The sequence below is a fragment of the Microchirus variegatus genome (genome assembly GCF_963457635.1).
Source record: "Microchirus variegatus genome assembly, chromosome: 20".
NCBI classification, from domain to species: domain Eukaryota; kingdom Metazoa; phylum Chordata; class Actinopteri; order Pleuronectiformes; family Soleidae; genus Microchirus; species Microchirus variegatus.
Genome location: NC_139821.1, coordinates 20,040,111 through 20,060,320, shown reverse-complemented (window position 1 = coordinate 20,060,320; position 20,210 = coordinate 20,040,111). Strand labels below are relative to the sequence as shown.

General features: G+C 41.5%; 2 protein-coding genes across 2 annotated transcripts; both read right to left on the bottom strand.

Annotated features, from left to right (window-relative positions):
* Nucleotides 1–213: 213 nt before the first annotated feature.
* Nucleotides 214–6,957, bottom strand: LOC310941856 (extracellular calcium-sensing receptor-like; the record flags this gene model as incomplete). The annotated part of the gene is made up of 9 exons (XM_083907104.1): nucleotides 214–1,124; nucleotides 1,205–1,328; nucleotides 1,408–1,635; nucleotides 4,656–4,931; nucleotides 5,007–5,213; nucleotides 5,459–5,728; nucleotides 5,996–6,082; nucleotides 6,216–6,510; nucleotides 6,764–6,957. 9 exons carry the CDS (start codon nucleotides 6,955–6,957, stop codon nucleotides 214–216), a joined length of 2,592 nt encoding a protein of 863 aa, XP_083763230.1.
* Nucleotides 6,958–12,670: 5,713 nt separating this feature from the next.
* LOC310941855 (extracellular calcium-sensing receptor-like) lies at nucleotides 12,671–16,524 on the bottom strand (the record flags this gene model as incomplete). The annotated part of the gene is made up of 10 exons (XM_083907103.1): nucleotides 12,671–13,581; nucleotides 13,649–13,772; nucleotides 13,861–14,088; nucleotides 14,331–14,513; nucleotides 14,682–14,888; nucleotides 15,275–15,352; nucleotides 15,632–15,718; nucleotides 15,951–16,107; nucleotides 16,277–16,413; nucleotides 16,510–16,524. The coding sequence occupies 10 exons, from the start codon at nucleotides 16,522–16,524 to the stop codon at nucleotides 12,671–12,673; spliced, it is 2,127 nt and encodes a 708-aa protein (XP_083763229.1).
* Between the last annotated feature and the right edge of the window lie 3,686 nt (nucleotides 16,525–20,210).

Below are 20,210 nucleotides of genomic sequence, written 5' to 3'. Positions count from 1 at the left end.
GTGTAGAAAAGTGCCCTAGAAATGTAATGAATAAAAATAGTACATAGACTTTCATAGCATGTCGGAAAAGAGAGAAGTCATAAAAAAAGTGATCATGAATATATTTAAAATTTTACATTTATTTATTTTATTTTATTTATTTTTTGCCATTAATCTTTTATTTCTTTTCAAATTTTAGCTGGAATTAACTACTGTTGTCTCAGGGAACAGTTTCTATGATCCAATGCCTCGACCCATGATGGCTTTCTTTGTATTTTTCTCTGGTCTGAACAGGATTATGTAACATTTGGGTCCAAACAGTGCCACCAAGAGGCCAAAACTGGAGGCCAGGATAGCAAATACCTCCACTGCATCTGAATATTTTCCTGGTGAGCTGATGTAAGCAGGGACAAAGGCCACCCACACTGCACAGAAGATCAACATGCTGAAAGTGATGAGTTTGGCCTCATTGAAACTGTCTGGAAGATTCCTTGCTAGAAAAGCTAACAAGAAACTGAGGACAGCCAGTAAACCAATATAACCAAGTAAAACTGCAAAACCAACTGTGGACCCAACTGCACACTCATAAACTATCTTGTCATTGTGATACTGGGTGTTTTTATGAGGCGCTGGTGAAGCAGAAACAAGCCAGGCAGTGCAGATTGCTGCTTGAATAGAAGTCAGAACCAGAACTGTCCCTCTCTGCTGCACAGCACCAAACCACTTCAGACTGGACTCACCTCCTGGTTTGGAGGCCCTGAACACAGCCAGAACCACCATGGTTTTCACCAGGATACATGAGACACAAAGCACAAAGCTGATGCCAAATGCTGCATGTCTTAGTTGGCAAGTCCATAATCTGGGTCGTCCAATGAAGAGCAATGAGCAGAGGAAACAGAACTTAAGTGACAGCAACAGCTGGAAACTGAGTTCTGAATTGTTTGCACGAACTATAGGTGTGCTGTGATGATGGATGAAGATGCCCAGAACAACAACACAGATAAATGTGCCCAACAGTGAGATGGTTGTCAAGCAGATACCCAGAGGCTCATGGTAGGAGAGGAACTCTGTTTTCTTAGGAACACAGTGGTCACGCTGGGGGCTGGACCAGAAATCTTCTGGACAACTGGTGCACTCCATGGAGTCTGAGAAAAGATTAAAGGTGATGAGTTAGATTCTTATACAATATCTCTGAACTGTGGTGTTTACCACAGTTTACACTCACCAGTTGTATTGCTGATCTTTCCCTCAGAACAAGGGACACAATCAAAACAACACTCAGGTTCCCCCTTCTTTCTGGCCATGCGGGTACCTGGAGGACAGCTCTCACTGCACACTGACCAAGGAGGCTGTGTGATGAAAAATCAGTGTCTGTTAGACTAATAATGTTTGAGGTGAAGAGATGGTAAACTGAAAGTAAGACATAACCTGTTTGGATTCAAAGTTCCAGAAAATGTTGTTTTCATCCAGTGTGAGTTCTTCTCCTTTGAAGGCTGACCTCTTAACCTCACCCACATTCTGAACTTTAGTTCTTCCATCAGGGAGCATCACCCAGTTCATGATGTCATATATTGGTAAGGCATCACCATTCTCATCAAATGACACTTGATCACCAAATGTTGTGGTGAAGTTGACCTTTTCCAAGTAATACATAATCTATGAAAAGCCAGATTAGGGACAATTAAATTGGTATTTAATTATTCAGGTTCATTTATGACCAAAGTAACCACAACATTGTTTAAGTTTATAATAGACAGGAACATAAAGTAGTGATTGAATATTGTTTTATTCAATGATGACATGTCATTTATAGCCACATGTTGTCAATCAATAACTGGCTGTCGAGGTGGTGTCCAGAAAACAACATTGGTTTTACCAATGGTAATGGACGGCGTCCATCCAGCACCTCTCTTATCTTGTTGTTTAGGGAAGAGATGAGACCAGGAGACAGAGTTGCATTCCTACATGCTTCTCTGTGCTTCTTTTCAAGCAGTCACCAATTAAAAACCCCATAGAGACTGTGTCTGCCCCCCGACTTACTAAAGTAAATAAATCAATAATGTGGACTATTAAATATAAGATCACTCTCCTAAAAATCAGTTTTGCTTAATAATCTCATTACCGACAATAATATTGATTTATTCTGTGTAATTGAAACTTGGTTGCATGAAGAAAATGTAGTTAGTTTAAATGAGTCCACTGCACCCACTCATGCTAACACCCATATTCCCAGAAGCTCAGGCCGAAGAGGAGGAGTAGCAGCCATTTTTAATACCAAATTATTCATCAACCCCAAGCCCAAACTAGGTTATTTATCTTTTGAAAGTCATATTCTTATTCTATCTCATCCTAGTTGGAACACACAGAAACCAATTATGATAGTCACAGTTTACTGTCCACCTGCACCTTATTCAGAGTTCCTGTCAGAGTCTCTGAATTCTTATCTGAGTTAATACTAAAGACAGATAAAATCATAATTGTCAGGGATTTCAACATCCATGTAGATGTTGACCGTGATAGTCTTAGCGGTGCATTTAATTCACTGTTAGAATCAACTGGTTTTATTCAACATGTGAATAAATCAACTCATTGCCTCATACCCTCGATCTTGTTTTAACTTCTGGTATTGATATTGAAAACTTGAAATTTTTTCCCCAAAAAGCTGCTCCTAACCGATCATTATTTACTCGCATTTAATTGTACAATAATTAATTACAATAACATAAATAATAAATACCCCTACAGCTGGTGCCTGTCTGATAATAATATTAATATATTCAAAGAGACAGTGCAACCTCTATTTAATTTGAGGTGAATCAGAGGAGACGCGCACCATGGTTTGATTCCGATACTCGTGCTCGATACTCTATACTCGATATCTAATCTTCCCTTCGTTTCTAAAATCTTAGAAAAGGTAGTTGCCAATCAAATCTGTGAATAGTTGCATATCTGATAGATTTCAGTGTGTTCATGTTAATGATAATGACTCATTATAAACAAAAGCTGATAGTGGAGTTCCACAGGGCTCATTGCTTGGGCCTATACTTTTTACTTTATATGTTTCCTTCACGGAACATTATTAGAAAACAATCACTTTCATTGTTATGCACATGACAACCCAGTTATATTTATCAATGATGCTGATGATAATGAAACAAATCAGGTTGTTCAACTCCAGGAATGTCTCAGAGACATTAAGTCCTGGATGCCCTGTATCTTTCTATTTTTAAACGCAGAAAAAGGTCATCATACTCGGCCCTAAACAGCTTAGAGAAAAACTCTCTCACCATATTGTCACTTTAGATGACATCACTGTGGCTTCCAGTTCCACTGTGAGCAACCTTGGACTTGACCAGTACATGTCATTTGACGCTTTATTCACACACAAAACTAATTACCAGAACAGCCTTATTCCACCTGCGGAACATTATGAAAATTAGAAACATCCTGCCCTTAAAGGATGCTGAAAAATGTCTTTTGTCACCGCTAGACTAGATTACTAGTCGAGACTGATTATCAGGATGTTCGAAACCTTCAGTTTATTCAAAATGCTGCAGCAGTTCTGACAGGAACTAGAAAGAGAGACCTCCAGTGCTAGCTTCTCTACACTGGCTCCCCGTACGGTTTAGAATTCAAATTAAAATCCTCCTCCTCATGTACAAAGCACTTAATGGTCAGGCCCCTTCATACCTGAAAGACCTAGTTTTACCTTATCACCCTCACAGCTCACTTAGGTCCCAAAATACAGGCTTACTCATGGTTCCCACAGTCTGTAAGAGCAGAATTACCAGGCTCCTCTCCTGTGGAACCAGCTCCCAATGACAGTTCGGGAGGCGGACACTCTCTCTGTATTTAAAGTTAGACTTAAAACCTTCCTTTTTGTTTAAGCTTATAGTTAGAGTTGGCTCAGGGAAACCCAGACCATCTCTTAGTTATGCTGCTATAGTCCTAGACTGCTGGGGGAATTCCTGTGGTGCACTCACTCTCTCACACTCAGGGTATGAATATGATTTCATGTCATTAACCTTGTTCTTTCTCTCCCTAGTTTGTGTCTTTCCTTCTTTTCCTCTCTCTCTCTCTGTGTCCTCATCTTGCAGGTTGCAGGATCCACATCCAGTTTCAAGGCTACTACTATTATTATTATTATTATTATAATTAGGATACATGTCATCACCATTATTATTATGCTAGAATTGAAAGTCAATATCAGTTAAATTTTTATCAACAATTTCTGCTGCTGCTTATATGAATGACTGGTTCTATAAACATGTCATCACTGACTGTCCTGTATAAACTTATAACTTGACACAACTGTTTTTTTCTCTCTCCACTGATGCCTAGTGCTTGCGCATTGTGTGAATTGTTGGGTTTCTCTGCTCTGCATGATGTTGTCTATGTGCAGTGCCTTGAGATGATGTATGTTGTGATTTGGCACTATACAAATACATTTGAATTGAATTGAACATGTATTTGTATAGCGCCAAATCACAACTTAAATTATCCCAAGACACTACATAATAAGGCAAAAACCTTTATTCAACGTGTACTCATTTCGATACACTCAATTTCTCTCTATGGATAATATCAGAATTAGGATTTTGTATATAATTTCTTTACACTTCACAGACACGTTACACAAATAATAACATGAAAATAAGAGTAAACTGATATCTCACCTGCCATGGCTCCAGTGATTGTAAATGAGCACAGGTGTTGTTGCTGAAAGGTCCTCTCCCTGGCTCACACTGCAGCATGTCATCAAGAGCATATGCCAAAGCGTACACAGCTTTATACACATTATACTCTGGTCTGAGGTTTGAAACATCCAAGAACTCATTCTCTACATTCTCTATAACTTCCTGTCCAGTGCATAATTCTCCTCCAGTTTCCACCCAACCAGCTGGAGGTGGTGCAAATCTACACTGAAATGTTTGTTCCCAAAACTGATTCACCTGCAGTATAGTGCATCTTAATTTGATTACAATATATTTTTTCCTAAATATACCAAATCAGAGGGAAACTCTCACCATGCTGTTTCCATCTGTGTTGTTGTGATGTAAGTCAGGACGTATTTGTAACAGGAAGTCCCTGAGCCCTGGTATTTCCCCTCGACGGATGGCGATGCCCAGTGTTCCACCCAGGTACGGCATGAGGTGGGGAGTCTGGAGTGAGGGTCCTGTTGTCCAGGCTTCACTGGCCATCCACTGTAGGCCTGTCACATTCTGCCTCACCACCTGTCATTAAAAAGTACATGAATTAATCACAATTCATTCATCACCGTCATACGAGGAACATGTGACGTAGTTTCCACAGATGATGTCATACACCAACCTGTGTTTTTAGACACAATCACAAGTAAAATTCAGCAGTAAAAAAGTAGTTCTCAGAGCTTAACAAATTGCAGCTGTAACATTATTAATGAAATTAATTTTTTTTTAATATAGTTCACTGTTTTGGTAACATCTTTTTAAGGACTGACCTCTTTCATCAGGTTAATCATGTGACTCTCATATGCAAACACAATCACCACTTGAGCTGTAGATTTCCTCATCACATCCACTATTCTCCTTAGTTCAGCAGGGTCGTCACCCCAGGGCAAAATCTCTGTGTAAGCCAGACAACCTCCACCAGCTGGACCCAAATCAGAGTGAAAGGATCGGGCAGCATGGACTCCATAATCATCATCACTGATGAGCAGACCTGCCCAAGTCCAACCAAAGTGTTTTAGAATCTGAATCATAGCATTCACCTATGCGTACAGAGCAGAGGGATTAGAGCACATAATCTTTCACTAGGAATCCTGTTACAGGTTCATCAAAGACTCATGTTTAATCACTGTCTTTAAGTGTTGTTTGTCTGACACTACACAACTGTGTAAATGAGATACATAACATGACTAGTGATATATTGTTAATTGCAACATATATGTAAATGGAAGTGCACAGTCTAAAATCATCTTTCACTCGACGTTCTTGCACCTAATTTTTCTCATTTCGAATTTCGAGGATAGATTTACCTGAAAATTGTCACTTGGGATCGTTCTAAAGAAAGATGGAAACCTTTGTCTGTCACTCAGGCAGGAACATGTGGCAAAATAACTCACCTGCAAAAAAATACTTTCATTCAATATGCAAAAAAAACCATTTTTTAAAACGTTGATTATGTTCATAACTAAATCACTATTATGCATTTTTTTCTTTTTTTTTAAAGGATGTATTTAATTTATTTAAACTTACCAGAGGCAATCTGTACAAACCTAAGACTGTGGATACGGCAATTGAACGGGTAGAAGAAGAATCACCCACAATCCCTAGGACTGGAGGAGTTCCTACACAGTTCTCCTCTATTGTAACTTCCTCTTCCTGACCACTGACTAAGGTCAGTGCTGCACGAAATCCAATTCTTAGTTGAAGACAGTTATCATACAGACTGTATCCCAGAGTCAAATTAGGCAACAGGTTGGAGTTTCTGTTGATCTCTTCAGTAGCAAAGGCCATGGTCTGAGCCTGTCTGAATCCTACAATATCAAAACTAACAACATAACACCAGTGTTTACAATAAAAAAAAATACATTCAATACTAACAATGCAAAGCTCTACATGTTTCACAACTACATATGAATTCAGTCAGATAAATAGTTCATACATAATAATCAAAAGTGAAAGCAAATATAACATGACTTAACATTGCATATATAGACACTATATCTAGCATCTTATTAGTCAAACATACGGTCTACTTTTAGACGTGTTTCATCAGCTTTGTGTTTCCCTCACAGACTCACCCGTAGCAGTGAGACGTTTGTGGCTCTGAGGTAAAAGACAGGTCAGGATCAGTTACAATAAAATTTACTGTAAACAGTCCACCAAGTATCACATCTCCCGTTTTGTGCATTCCATTTAAATTAAACTTTCCCTTTAACTGACAGGAAGAGGAGTAAAGAGAGGACACCGCAGAGGGGAAGCAAAAATATAACATTAGGGAGATGAGGCTGGTTTCTAAAAATGTCCTCATGACTTTCCTCTGTCTCATTACCTCATCTGAGTGCAGTCTTATCACAAAGTCACCACATTTTATTGATGTTGCCCATGTTGATTAATCTGGTAACACCTCCCATCCGTTCAGAGGAGGAAGTGAAGCTGTAGGGGCAGGGCCCAAAATAAATCCCATATGATACTGATTTGTACTAAATGACTTTGTAGAAATTAATATTAAGGTTTTCCTTTGGTATTTGGTTATTTGATTGTTGAAAATACTCAATGAAAAGGCTCAACTCAATTCCTTTACATATTTTGAAAATTAACATAAAAAAACTGCTCTCCTTGTCTTTTTCTGTACAACACTCAACCACTTTGCCCAATTACCAAAACACCTTTGGAATTGTTTTGTCAAAACCTACTTAGTGTTAAATATGGTTTATGAATATCTACAAAGAAACATTAAGGCCCATAATAATTATGCGAGGGGTGAATTGTTCACCCCTCACTTACTCAAAGTACAGTACTTTTTTTCTACCAATAGATGCCAGTGGTGAGAAGTGGTGAGAACCAGTGCAAAGCTAAGACTCGTTTTGTTTTGTTCCAGGTGAGAAAAGCATCATGAAAAAAATATAATAAGATTAATCTCACTGTTGGTACCAGGTTGTTTGTGTTTCAGGTTGTTAACTGTGATTAAAAAATACCCCATACTTTTGCTATCCTCCAATGCTAAGTCAGGCCAACCATATTAGCTGTGCAGCCTTGTAATGCTGGTGACCTGACTGTACAGTGTTATGGTTCATGTGTACAGTTAATTAATATATATATGTATATATATGTATATATATATATACATATATATACATATATATATGCAGGGTTTCCCCCAGAAAACCTGCTTAGCCCGGTGGTACCTCTCGGACCCACCGGCGGCCCACAGCGTTTTTGTAAAAAAAAAAAAAAAAAAAATTTAATCATGACTATTATGTGTTATTTTAAGACATTTGTCAGCAATACTTAAACACCAACTATAGAGTCTTACAAAAATACAGTCTTGAAATGAAATAAATAAATAATATAAATTTTTTTGTATTTACTTAATTAATTAAGTAATCGGCCAGTGAATCTTAAAACAAGCCATGCAATGGTTACATTTAAAAGTAAAGTAAAGCAACATAAATATCAAAGTGGTAGTGCCACCTCATCTGCCTCATCTGCGCACCGCCGCTGCGCTGTTCTCTTCTCCCTCTCCTGCGCCTTTCGTCGCTCCCCTGCGCTTCTGCGTCTCCAAGCGGTGATTTCATATCTAAAGCAGACTGGATCATTTCTCTACGTGTTTTATCCCCACATAAAAATAATGATCTTTATGACGAGGAGGAAGTACAGTCGCAATGAAGTGTAGGTGATCTGAGTAGATCTGAGTAAAACGTGGTGAGCAACCCTAAATATAACATCTTTATTGACAAGAACGATGTAACCGTAACAATGACACACTAAGCCCGCCAGGCTTATAATATACTGGGGGGGAACCCTGATATATGTTTTTTTGTCTCATATTGAATGGAACAATCTTTTTAAGGCATTATATGCTCATTTTTACAATTGTAGTTTTTAATTATATTAAGCTGCATTATTAATGATACAGGGTGTGGCCAGACATAACAGGAGACAGTCTATATATACCAGTAAGGAGAGTCCAGTGCAGAGCTAAGACTGCCTTTTTTTGTTTTGTTTGAGTACAGTGATGGCAAAATAAAATACATATGCAGAACCTGGGTGATGGTAAGTCTTAATATTTATTTGTAATAGACTTAAGCCCAATTTATACTTCTGCGTAAAGTGCTCTGCGTAGGTTAAGCAGAGTCCTTTGCGTCGACGCAGAGCCTGTCGAAGAGCCTCTGCGTCGTCTCCGACTGCACAAAATATTTTTTAAGTGTCCGTCACTCCGTCAAGGGGCAACGGAGACGGCAAGAGCTACGATTGGTCCTCAGGACAGGCTGAGCGAAGCTGCTCTGTGCCGGCTCACAGTGGGCACCGAGCGTCCACAGACGCATAGCTGATCCCCGCTGATAACGCCGCTGCCAAACTATAAATACATCATATCTTAACACACACAGCACATGTTAAGACTCTAAATGGCCAATTTCTCGCCTCAAATTATCTTAAAACTGCGTTCCGTCACACAGAAAAGTGAGAAACAGCAACTGTTTCAACAACAACAGTCTTTCTCTCTCTTTCTCTCTCGGACACCATTGCTTACTGTAACCAGAAGCACAACAACCTTGCGCAGCGACCCCTACTGATCGGGCGGGAAATTGCAGCGCATGTCCGTCACGCAGAAGTATAAAGGCTCGAGGCGTCTCCGTGGTGACGCAGTCGGATAAAGCATTACGCAGTCGGAGAGGTATAATGTGGCCTTAAGACTTGACTTTATTGATCCCTTGGGATGACCCTCAGTGAAATTATAATTTACAGCAGTGTACAGTGGAGACGACATAACAGCAATGTACGTACATAAAAGAAAATAAACTCTAATTAAATATATACAAGTATGGATAAAACAAATTAAGAATAAAATAAGATAAATATTTTGATGAATGAATTATTGCACATTTATTGATTGGATTATTGCACAGTGTCTCTCCCTCCTTCTTTTCTCTCCTCTGTACTCTATGTCCTCCTCCCCCAAGTGAGGAGTTGTAGAGCACGATGGCATGATGGACGAAGGAGTTTTTTAATCTGTTAGTTCTACATTTGCGAAGTAGAAGTCTTTCACTGAACAGGCTCCTCTGGTTGATGATGACAGTGTGCAGGGAGTGGCTGGTATGACCAGCAGTTTGTCCAGTGTCCTCATCTCTGCCACCAAGAGAGTCCAACTTCATGCCGACCACAGAGCCAGCCCGCCTGATCAGTTCATCCAGTCTGGATGTGTCCTTCTTGGATATGCTGCCTCCCCAGCACACCACAGTGTAATTTTTTACACTGTCAACCACAGACTGGTAAAACATCCACGGCAGTTTGCTGCAGATGTTGAAATACTGCAGTCTCCTTAGGAAGTAAAGCCTGCTTTGTGTCTTCCCATACAGGTGGCTGGTGTGTTTTGTCCAGTCCAGTTTATTATCCAGCCACATCCCACAGGTATTTATAAGCATCAACAGCCTCCACCTCTGCTCCCTCTAAGAAGACTGGTCGTGGTCTTGGTCTGGACCTCCCGAAGTCGATGACCAGGTCCTTCGTCTTAGAGGTGTTGAGAGGTAGGTGGTTAGTGTGTCACCATGCAGCAAAGTCCCCCACTAGTCTCCGATACTCCTCCTCTCTGTCATCCCTGATGCACACGATGGCTGTTTCATCAGCGTACTTCTGTATGTGACATAGCTCTGAGTTGTGACAGAAGTCCGAGGTGTACAGAGTTAAGAGAAGAGGGGACAGCACTGTGCCCATGGGAGCTCCAGTGCTGCTGACCACAGTGTCAGACTTGGCATCCTTCAGCCTGACGTACTATGGCCTGCCAGTGAGGTAGTCAGAGATCCAGTCCACCATGTATCCTGCTCAGTTTGTCCCAAAGTATGGGGGGCTGGATAGTATTAAAGGCACTGGAGAAGTCCAAGAAGAGAATCCTCACTGTGCCACTTCCCTTATCCAGATGGGAGTGGACTCGGTATAGCAGGAAGAGGATGGCATCCTCTACACCAAAACCCTGCTGGTACCCGAACTGCAGGCAGTCCTATGTGTGTTGCACCTGGGGTCTGAGGAGGCTGAGGAGTGAGGTGTGAGGTGAGTGCCACCGGTCGGAAGTCATTCAGCTCGTTCTTCTTCGGAACTGGGGCGATGCAGGATGTCTCCCAGGATGTCTTAGCTGCAGGCTAATGCTGAAGATCCGTTGTAGTGGTTCTTCTGTTCTGTGGCACAGGTCTTCAGTAGTCTTGGACACATTTTTGTCTGGGCCTGCTGCTTTCCTGGGCTGGAGCTTCCTCAGCTGTCCTCTGACCTGGTCTGTGGTGATGTGAGGCAGAGATTGTGTTGAAGGGTCTGAAGGGGGGTGTGTAGAGGGACGAAGGAGAGATGGCTGTGGTGAGGGTGGGGGTGGGGGTGGGAGGGCAATGGCTGGTTGAACCTGTTGAAGAAGTCATTCAGTTCATTCACCCTCTACTATGTCCCCCCCGTGGCTCTGGTCTTTGTGTTCTGACCTGTGATGGTCCTCACACCTTCCCAGAACTCCCTCATGTTGTTCTCCCTCAGCTTCTGCTCCACATTTCTCCTGTAGCTGTCCTTAGCTTCCCTCACACATCTCATGACATACATCTCAGTATGTGTGTGTGTGTGTGTGTGTGTGGTATATTCAATGAAATTACAATATATTTAACTGTAATGTAACAGAGGTTCAATATCCAGCAATTTAACATTCATTGATTGCATGAACAGAATTTGTGATACAACAAATGTTTTGCCTCATGGGAAATGGAATAGTGTCATATAATGAGCTTTTCTAAACATCCATCAACCGACTGACTGCTCATTAATGAGCTGCTCTCGATATGCACCCGGAGACCGGCAAATAGCGAGCTGTTCGACACGTCTACAAGAAACTGACTGCCAATTAATGAGGTGTTCTGAACATCCACAAACAAATTGATTGGCAAATAGTGAGCTATTCTATGCATAAACCAACAGACTGACTGCTAAATAATGAGCTGTTTTCTAAATCCACCACACGCATATTGAATCGGAGATCCATTTCACAGGTTCCAAAATAAAATAGGGTGTGTAACCCCCAACACTTTTATAGTCATTGGTTGTGCCAAATAGATTAACATACTATGACTTTGAAATCCATTAACTTTGAAAACAGCTGACTTTCTGTTTATGGAGGACATCGTTCCACCCCCATTGCCTATGTATGTGGTCTTAACTGAACAGGAAGCTGACGGATATGTTTCTCAGGAAAGATTGTAATATTTTTGGATGAAGGTTATATCTGTCTTAACTGATGTATAATGCTAATGAAGAGAGAGAGTTGATGGTCTGTCCATTGAGCAGGGCATCGAAAAAACCATACACATACACAGACTTTAAGTGATTTGAAGTATGTGTCCTGTAATTTCTTGACAGCACGATGGAAAAGGGAAAAACAATTGGAAAAAAAACACATCATGAAAACATTTAACAAGATATATATGTTGAATATATTTTGATATCCATCCATCTATTATCTACTGCTTTATCCTCCACTGAAGGATCGCGGGTGGTGCTGTGCCTATATCAGCTGACATTGGGCAATAGGCGGGGTACATCCTTGACAGTTTGCCAGTCCATCGCAAGGCCACACATAAGGACAAACAACCATTCACTCTCACATTCACACCTATGGTCAATTTAAAGTGGCCAGTTTACCTAATCCCCAAATTTGCATATGTTTGGACTGTGGGAGGAAGCCAGAGTATCTGAAGAAAACCTACACACGGGGAGAACATGCAAACTCCATACAGAAAGGCCCTTCCTTCAACCGGCGCTCGAACCCATGCTTTCGTGCTGCAAAAGAAAGAGCGCCACTGTGAACCACTACGCCAACTGTGTGACCCTATATTATGATATTGTTTATTTGAATAAAATTTTTACCACATTTTTTTCATTTACATATATTGAAATATATATTTTAGCTGAATTTTTGTGTGTAAATTTTGCCTAGAATTGTCTAACACAGTCTCTTGCAGTTTCTATGATTCAATGCCTCGGCCCATGATGGCTTTCTTTGTGTTTCTCTCTGGTCTGAACACGATTATATAACATTTGGGTCCAAACAGTGCCACCAAGAGGCCAAAACTGGAGGCCAGGATGGCAAATACCTCCACTGCATCTGCATATTTGCCTGGTGAGCTGATGTAAGCAGGGACAAAGGCCACCCACACTGCACAGAAGATCAACATGCTGAAAGTGATGAGTTTTGCCTCATTGAAACTGTCTGGAAGATTCCTTGCTAGAAAAGCTAACAAGAAACTGAGGACAGCCAGTAAACCAATATAACCAAGTAAAACTGCAAAACCAACTGTGGATCCTACTATACACTCATAAACTATCTTGTCACTGTGATACTGTGTGTTTTTATGAGGCATTGGTGAAGCAGAGACAAGCCAGACAGTGCAGATTGCTGCTTGAACAGAAGTCAGAACCAGAACTGTCCCTCTCTGCTGCACAGCACCAAACCACTTCAGACTGGACTCACCTCCTGGTTTGGAGGCCCTGAACACAGCCAGAACCACCATGGTTTTCACCAGGATGCATGAGACACAAAGCACAAAGCTGATGCCAAATGCTGCATGTCTTAGTTGGCAAGTCCATAATCTGGGTCGTCCAATGAAAAGCAACGAGCAGAGGAAACAGAATTTAAGTGACAGCAACAGCTGGAAACTGAGTTCTGAATTGTTGGCACGAACTATAGGTGTGCTGCGATGATGGATGAAGATGCCTAGAACAACAACACAGATAAATGTGCCCAACAGTGAGATGAATGTCAAGCAGATACCCAGAGGCTCATGGTAGGAAAGGAACTCTGTTCTCTTAGGAACACAGTGGTCACGCTGGGGGCTGGACCAGAAATCTTCTGGACAACTGGTGCACTCCATGGAGTCTGAGAAAAGAGAGTAAATTACATGATTTATACAGCATCTCTGAAATGTGGTGTGCTTTACACTCACCAGTCATATTGCTGATCTTTCCCTCAGAACAAGGGACACAGTCAAAACAACACTCAGGTTCCCCCTTCTTTCTGGCCATGCGGGTACCTGGAGGACAGCTCTCACTGCACACTGACTGAGGAGGCTGTGTGGAGAAAAAAAAAAATCAATATTCATGAGCGTTATCTATACTGGTTGAGGTATAGAGATGGTAGTCTGAAAAAGTAATAAACCTGTTTGGATTCAAAGTTCCAGAAGATTTTGTTTTCATCCAGTGTGAGTTCTTCACCTTTGAAGGCTGATCTCTTAACCTCACCCACATACTGAACTTTAGTTCTTCCATCAGGGAGCCACACCCAGTTCATGATGTCATATATTGGTAAGGCATCACCATTTTCATCAAATGACACTTGATCACCAAATGTTGTGGTGAAGTTGACTTTTTCCAAGTAATGCATAATCTATGAAAATCCAGATTAGGGACAAAACACTCACTGAAAATGATGTTTAGTATAATCGAGTTCAGACAAACATAATGTTTGAATCAATTGTTTGTGTATTCATTGAAAGTGTAGTGATTTCTATACGCAAAATTTTACTCTACAAAGAATACCAGAAGTAGAATTTAGTATATTATTTCTTTACATTTCACACTCCAAATGGAATACAATGTATCAAGTGATATTTACTAAACATATCACACCTGCCATGGCTTCAGTCTTTGTAAATGAGCACATGTGTTGTTGCTGAAAGGTCCTCTCCCTGGCTCACACTGCAGCATGTCATCAAGAGCATATGCCAGAGCGTACACAGCTTTATACACATTATACTCTGGCCTGAGGTCTGAAACATCCAATAACTCAGTCTCCACATTCTCTATAACTTCCTGTCCAGTGCATAATTCTCCTCCAGCTTCCACCCAACCTGCTGGAGGTGGTGCAAATCTACACAGAAATGTTTGTTCCCAAAACTGATTCACCTGCAATATAGTACATCTTAATTTGATTTCAATATATTTTTTCCTGAATATATCAACTCAGAGGGAAACTCTCACCAGGCTGTTTCCATCTCTGTTGTTGTGATGTAGGTCAGGACGTATTTGTAACAGGAAGTCCCTGAGGCCGGGTATTTCTCCTCTACGTATGGTGATGCCCAGTGTTCCACCCAGGTACGGCATGAGGTGAGGAGTCTGGAGTGCAGCAGTTGATGACCAGGCTTCACTGGCAATCCACTGCAGGCCTGTCACATTCTGTCTCACCACCTGTTGTTGCATAATATAACAAGTAAATAAATTCATCATTGTCACCAACCTATTTTTTTTTAGACACGATCAAAAGTAAAGTTCAATAAATCATAGCAACCAGTATTATTTTTTACAATTTGCAGCTGTAACATTATTAATGAAATGCATTTAATAGTCAAATGTTTTGGTCACAAATCTTTTTAAGGACTGACCTCTTCCATGAGCTTCATCATATGACTCTCATATCCAAACACAATCACCACCCGAGCTGTAGATTTCCTCATCACATCCACTATTCTCCTTAGTTCAGCAGGGTCGTCACCCCGGGGCAAAATCTCTGTGTAAGCCAGACAACCTCCACCAGCTGGACCCAGATCAGAGTGAAAGGATCGTGCAGCATTGACTCCATAACCAGAATTACTGATGATCAAACCTGTCCAAGTCCAGCCAAAGTGTTTTAGAATCTGAATCATAGCATTTACCTATGTGGACACAGAGCAGAGGGATTAGAGCACAGGCTGAAATCATCTTTCACTAGAAATCCTGTTAAATAGGTTCATCAAAGACTCATGTTTAATCGCTGTCTTTAAGTCCTGTATCTGATGTCAGAAAATTATGTAAATGAGACACATAGCATGACTAGTGATACACAAAATAGTGTATATTGTTAATTCCAACATGTACATTTTCTTGCGCTATATTTATATATATATATATATATAATTATTTTTTCTCTTTTAGAACTTTGAGGATGGATTTACCTGAAAAGCATCACTCGGTATCGTCCTAAAAAAAGATGGAAATCTTTGGCGGTCACTTAGGCAGGAACATGTGGCAAAATGACTAACCTGCAAAAAATACAGACTTTCTTTCATTCAATATTCTAAAAAAACATTTTAACGTTGATTCTTATGTTCATGTATTTAATTTATTTAAACTTACCAGAGGCAATCTGTACAAACCTAAGACTGTGGCTATGGCAATTGCACGTGTAGAAGAAGAACCACCCACAATCCCTAGGACTGGAGGAGTTCCTACACAGTTCTCCTCTAATGTAACTTGCTCTTCTTGACCACTGACTAAGGTCAGTGCTGCACGAAATCCAATTTGTAGTCGAAGACAGTTATCATACAGACTGTATCCCAGAGTGACATTAGGCAGCAGGTTGGAGTTTCTGTTAATCTCATCAATAGCAAAAGCCATGGTCTGAGCCTGTCTGAATCCTATAATATCAACCCTAACAACATAACACAAGTGTTTACGATATTCAGTCAGATAAATAGGCAAACATACTGTAACTTGACTTAAAATGGTATACACACTGTAAATATTTTACATTAGTCATACATACAGTCTATCTATAAACGGGTTTCATCAGCTTTGTGCTGTTACCCTCACAGACTCACCCGTAGCAGTCAGGCTTTTGTGACTCTGAGGTAAAAGACAGCTCAGGATGAGCTGAAATTATGCTGACTGCAAACAGTCCACCAAGAATCACATCTCCATTTTCGTGCATCCCATTTAAATGAAACCTTCCCTGTAACTGACAGGAAGAGGAATAAAGAGAGGACACAGCAGAGGAGAAGCAAAAATATAACATTAGGAAGATGAGGCTCGTGTCTAAAAATGTCCTCATGACTTTCCTCTGGCTCATCTCCTCATCTAAGTGCCATCTTTTCACAATATCACCACATTTTATTGATTTGCAGGTGCCCATGTTGATTAATCTGGTAACACCTCCCATCAGTGCAGAGGAGGAAGTTATGCTGTAGGGGCAGGGCCCAAAATAAATCCCAAATCCCTGATTTGTACTAAATTACTTTGTAGAAATTATTATTAAGGTTTTCCTTTGATATTTTGATGTATGATTGTAGAAATTATAAAATTAAAAGCCACAACTCTAAAGAATATTTGTGACACTATTTATTAAAAATGTAAGTTTTACATTACCTACACTTCAAACAAACCTAAAAAAAAAAAAAATATTGCTCTGTGTGTTATTTATCTTTTACCTGCTCTACATGTCTTTTCTATGTGTCACCATCCTTTGCCTAATTACATACAAATCTTTGGAATTTTCCTTGAAGCTTCCTCTGTTATTTGTTTTCTTAGTTTTCATTTCAGATGTTAAATATAGTTTAGAAATATCTACAACTAAGCTTCTCCCCGTGCTGTGACCTTGTCGTGGTGGAGAGGCTTGCGTGCTTCTATGATCCTGTGAGCTATGCTGGAGGGAGCCTATGGCTCCTGGCAGGTTTAACCATACCAGATTGGTCTTGGGTGAGGAGCGAGACGAAAGGCAGCACCTGGTCCTCCAAGTTGGGGGTTGGGCGTGGCGCTAACAACGCCACCCTGTCAAAAAAACACTCTCACAGAAACTAAAATGAGAAATCCTATTGACATCAGGCCCATAGAAGACCTTGGCCACCCAAACTCTTCGGGTGGCAGTATGACCACCTCTGATGAAATCCGAAAGGAAGTCAAGAGTGCGAAAGAGGGTCTACTAGGGCCTAAAACCAAGATCCGCATTGGAGCATGGAATGTCCGAACCATGTTTGAGACCACGAAGACTGCACAAGTCCTCAGTGAGATGAAAAGGTACCACTTGGTCATCCTGGGGATAAGTGAGAGTCACTGGACTGGCTCTGGTCATCAAGCCCTGCATGATGGGTCTGTCATCCTCCATTCTGGCCACAAGAACAACCACACACATGGTGTAGCCATCTTAATCTCCAAGGAGAAGGCCAAAACCTTGCTGGAGTGGGAACCAGTAAGTGAAAGGCTGATCCGAGTACGCCTCAACTCAAAGTTCTGTGAACTCACCATCTTACAGTGCTATGCACCAACCAACGAGGCTAAGGAGGAGGTCAAAGAAGACTGAGACCGCCATTTGTAGTTGTTCATACCAAAGGTACCCCAACACGACGTTCTTCTCCTAACCGGCGACATGAATGCCAAAGTGGGAACAGACAATTCCAACAACGAGAGGGCAATGGGCAGTCATGGATGTGGCGAAAGAAACAACAATGGTGAACGCCTTGTTGATTTCTGTATGAACAACAACCTGGTCATCGGCGGTACCATCTTCCCACACAAGAATATCCATAAGCTCACATGGCAGTACCGGATGGTCGGACCATCAACCAAATCGACCACATTATCATTAATGGTAAATGGCGCAGGTCACTGCAAGATGTTAGAGCTTACCGGGGTGCAGATGCCTATAGCGACCACTACCTAATCGCTGCCACCATTAAACTCAAGTTGAAGAAGTCAATCCCACAAGGCCACAGGCAGAAGAAACTGGACATTGCTAAACTCCAGTATCCAAAGAAAAACAAGGAGTTTGTGTTGGAACTCAGAAACCGCTTCAGCACGCCAGAGGCTTCCTCTGAAATGGAAGAAGTAACCACCATAAACAGCAAATGGAATACCATCAAGACCATATACTCAGAAACAGCAGAAAAGGTCCTAGGCTTCAAACAGAAAGGGGCCAAAGAATGGATATCAGCCAACACCTGGCAGAAAGTTGAAGAGAGGAAGCAGCTGAAGGCAAAGATGCTGAACACCAAGTCCCAACGACTCCTCGAGAAAGCCAAGATGTCCTATAAAGACAAGGACAGAGAAGTGAAGAGGAGTGCCAGGAGAGACAGAAGGGTCTTTGTTGAACACCTGGCAAGTGAAGCCGAGAAAGCTGCTGCTTATGGAAACCTGGGCACAGTGTACAAAATCACAAAGCGACTCTGTGGCAAATGTACAAACCAAACTACCCATGTTAGGGACAAGAATGGTAACATCTGTACATCAGAGAGAGAACAAGCAGCCAGATGGGTCCAACACTTCCAGGAAGTACTCAACCTCCCTGAGCCAGAACAACCAGCCAACATCACAACAACAGAGGATATCCTGGAAATCAACACCAACCCCCCTAACTCTGCTGAGGTTAAAGCTGCCATCCAAACCCTGAAGAGTGGCAAGGCATGTGGCATAGATGCTATTCATTCTGAGATGCTCAAGGCAGACATTCAAACATCAACACGAGTGCTGAAGGACCTATTCCAAAACATTTGGAACAGTGACACCATTCCTGAAGACTGGTCCAAAGGTCTTATTGTCAAAATCCCCAAGAAAGGCAACATTAAGAACTGTGACAACTGGCGTGGAATCACCCTTCTGTCTATTCCAAGCAAGGTGTTCTGCAGAGTCCTTCTCAACCGGATGGAGACAGCCATTAACACCAGGAAAAACAGGAGCAAGCAGGCTTCAGGAAGGGAAGAGGATGTATGGACCAGATATTTACTCTGCGTAACATCATAGAGCAGTGCTTGGAATGGAATTCACCCCTCTACATCAATTTTGTGGACTTCAGGAAGGCCTTCGACAGTGTCCACCGAAAAACCCTCTGGAAGATACTGCACTCCTATGGAATACCATCAAAGATCATCTCAATCATAAAAACATTCTATGAACATTTTGAGTGTAGTGTCATCATGGGAACTGACCTCACAGAGTGCTTCTCTGTGCAGTCCGGAGTGAGACAGGGGTGCATCATCTCCCCTATACTCTTCCTGGTCGCCATAGACTGGATCACAACCAACACCACAGCAGACAGACCAAGAGGCATCCAGTGGACCCTTTTCTCCCAGCTGGAAGATCTTGACTTCGCTGACGACCTTGCCCTCCTATCAACCAACCAGCACAACATGCAGGCTAAAACTGATAGGCTGAACAACTTTGCCAGACAAGTTGGGCTCAGTATCAACATCTCCAAAACACAAGTGATGTGTGTAAATTCCATCCCCACAGCACACATCCTTGTTAATGAGAAACCACTTGAGTTTGTGGAAGATTTCACCTATCTGGGCAGTCTCATCATTAAGGACAACGGGGCATCAAAAGACATCAAAGCAAGGCTGGGAAAGGCTCAGGGTGCCTTCTCCCAACTCCGTCCCATCTGGAGATCAAAACAATACAGCCTTAAAACGAAAATGCTCCTATATAACAGCAATGTAAAGTCTGTTCTGCTGTATGGTTCGGAGAGCTGGCGAGTTGTCCAAACAGACATGAGGAGAATGGAAGTGTTCCATAATGGATGCCTCCGACGAATATGCCAGATCTTTTGGCCTAATAAGATCTCCAATAATGAACTGTACAAAAAAACAGGAAGCCAGAGCATCACCAAGGAGATTACGCACAGACGCCCGAGATGGCTGGGACATGTGTTGAGGATGGAGCAGGACCACATCACAAAAGTGGCCTTAAGATGGACACCACCAGGCAAAAGACAACCTGGGGGGCCCAAAACATATGCGGCACCCAGATGATGGTCAGTCTTACATA